The sequence below is a fragment of the Anarrhichthys ocellatus genome, unplaced genomic scaffold (genome assembly GCF_004355925.1).
Source record: "Anarrhichthys ocellatus isolate YVR2014 unplaced genomic scaffold, GSC_Weel_1.0 scaffold6638, whole genome shotgun sequence".
Lineage (NCBI taxonomy): Eukaryota > Metazoa > Chordata > Actinopteri > Perciformes > Anarhichadidae > Anarrhichthys > Anarrhichthys ocellatus.
This window is the reverse complement of record NW_022286612.1, coordinates 617-2,229: the sequence shown is the minus strand read 5'-3', so window position 1 is coordinate 2,229 and position 1,613 is coordinate 617. Positions and strand designations below refer to the sequence as shown.

The 1,613-nt window shown below is 40.4% G+C and overlaps 1 protein-coding gene across 1 annotated transcript; it reads left to right on the top strand.

Annotated features, from left to right (window-relative positions):
* Positions 1-458: 458 nt before the first annotated feature.
* On the top strand, positions 459-1,382 carry LOC116380270 (odorant receptor 131-2-like). The gene has a single exon (XM_031842213.1). It carries the CDS (start codon positions 459-461, stop codon positions 1,380-1,382), a length of 924 nt encoding a protein of 307 aa, XP_031698073.1.
* The last annotated feature ends 231 nt before the right edge of the window (positions 1,383-1,613 follow it).

Sequence of the window (1,613 nt, the reverse complement as noted above, 5' to 3'; positions counted from 1 at the left end):
ACTTTTCAAACTCTCTTTCAAAAAAAAGAAAATGCAGAGCTTTGATTGGTTAAACTGACACAGGTGATGATGTCATGACATAGATTACTTGTACAAAAAGGACATGATGTAGTGGAGGTTGATTCAATCTTCAGATTTCTTCCACAAACCTTCATTGTCAAATGAAGTCCCAATCAGCAATATGTGAGTAATGTGTCTCGATCTGTTTGTCAACTTCATAGGGCTATATGTATTTCTGAAATGTTTTTATTCATTGCGAGGCTGTCTTTATTTTTATTGACTGAAATTGTGGCTTTTTTTCAGGCCAACCTGCTTATTTAAGATATTATTTGACAAAATCATTCTAAACAGGCTTTAAAGATTCAGGACTGTTCATATATCGTTGATTAAGGATCAGTGAGATGTGATCATGTCTATGTGTTATTATGCCTTTACAGACGCTGCATGAAGCAGCGGTCATGAATAACACAACAGAGGTTACCCAGGACATGCTGTTTCAGAAGCCAGTCAAAGTGCTGCTGTCTGTCCTGCCATGTCTTTTCTTTCTGTACGTAAACGCCGTCATGCTGTTTGCCTTGCTGAGCAAGCCTCTCCTCCTGGAGTCTCCCCGCTACATTCTGTTTGGTCATTTGCTCCTCGCTGACTCTCTGCAGCTCCTTGTGTCAATCGTGCTGTACATCCTTGCCGTGACCATGGTCAGAATGATGAGCTTTGTTTGTATTCTTATCACATTGCTCGGACGCATCACTCTTAAACTATCACCCCTCAACCTCGCTGTGATGTCTTTGGAGAGGTATGTTGCCATTTGTTTTCCACTGAGGCATGCCAATATTGTCACCACCAGGATGACAGGAGTGGCCATTGCTCTTATGTGGACATTTGCCTCTTTTGACTTTTTCACGCAGCTCTTGCTATATATTAGTCTGGAGAGTACAGGCTTCACTGTGCTAAGGATCTGCCACAAACACGCCTTCAAGCTACAAATTTATACAACTGTAAACGAGGGCATCACCATCGCATGTTTTGTATTAGTGGGCATGATTTCCATCTACACATACATTGCTGTCATGATTACTGTGAAGTCAGCCTCTAGTGACCGTAACTCCAGTAAGCCCCAAAAGACAATGCTTTTGCATCTGATTCAGTTATGCCTGTGTCTCACCTCCACTCTCTCTGATATGATAAACTCCGTTACCCCGTTGAAGATAAATCCGGCTATCGCCGTTCACATTCGGTATGCTCTCTTTTTATGTCTTATCATTTTCCCTAAGTGTTTGAGCCCGCTCATATATGGCCTCAGAGATCACGCCTTCAGACCTGTCTTCCTATACTATTTCACTTTTGGCCTCAGAACCACTGTCAAGACATTTCCTAAGTCTTGATTTCTATTACAGTAAATGTGTTGTGATATTTTTGTTTGCTTGCACATTCGTGTCGAGTAGAAATGGCAAATTATATTTGTAGTAAGCAAGTTTGTTTCTTTGTGTGATTAACTTTAGCGTGTGAAAAAGTGTATGATGAATTGTATCACATTCAGATTAGTGTGGTTAAAACCCTTCTCTCTAAACTGATGTAACAACTTTATGTACATACTGCAAATAGCAATTATTTTC

What these genes read in the sequence shown, in the direction of transcription:
- LOC116380270 (XM_031842213.1), top strand. Translation starts at nt 459, where the DNA reads ATGAATAACACAACAGAGGTTACCCAGGACATGCTGTTTCAGAAGCCA.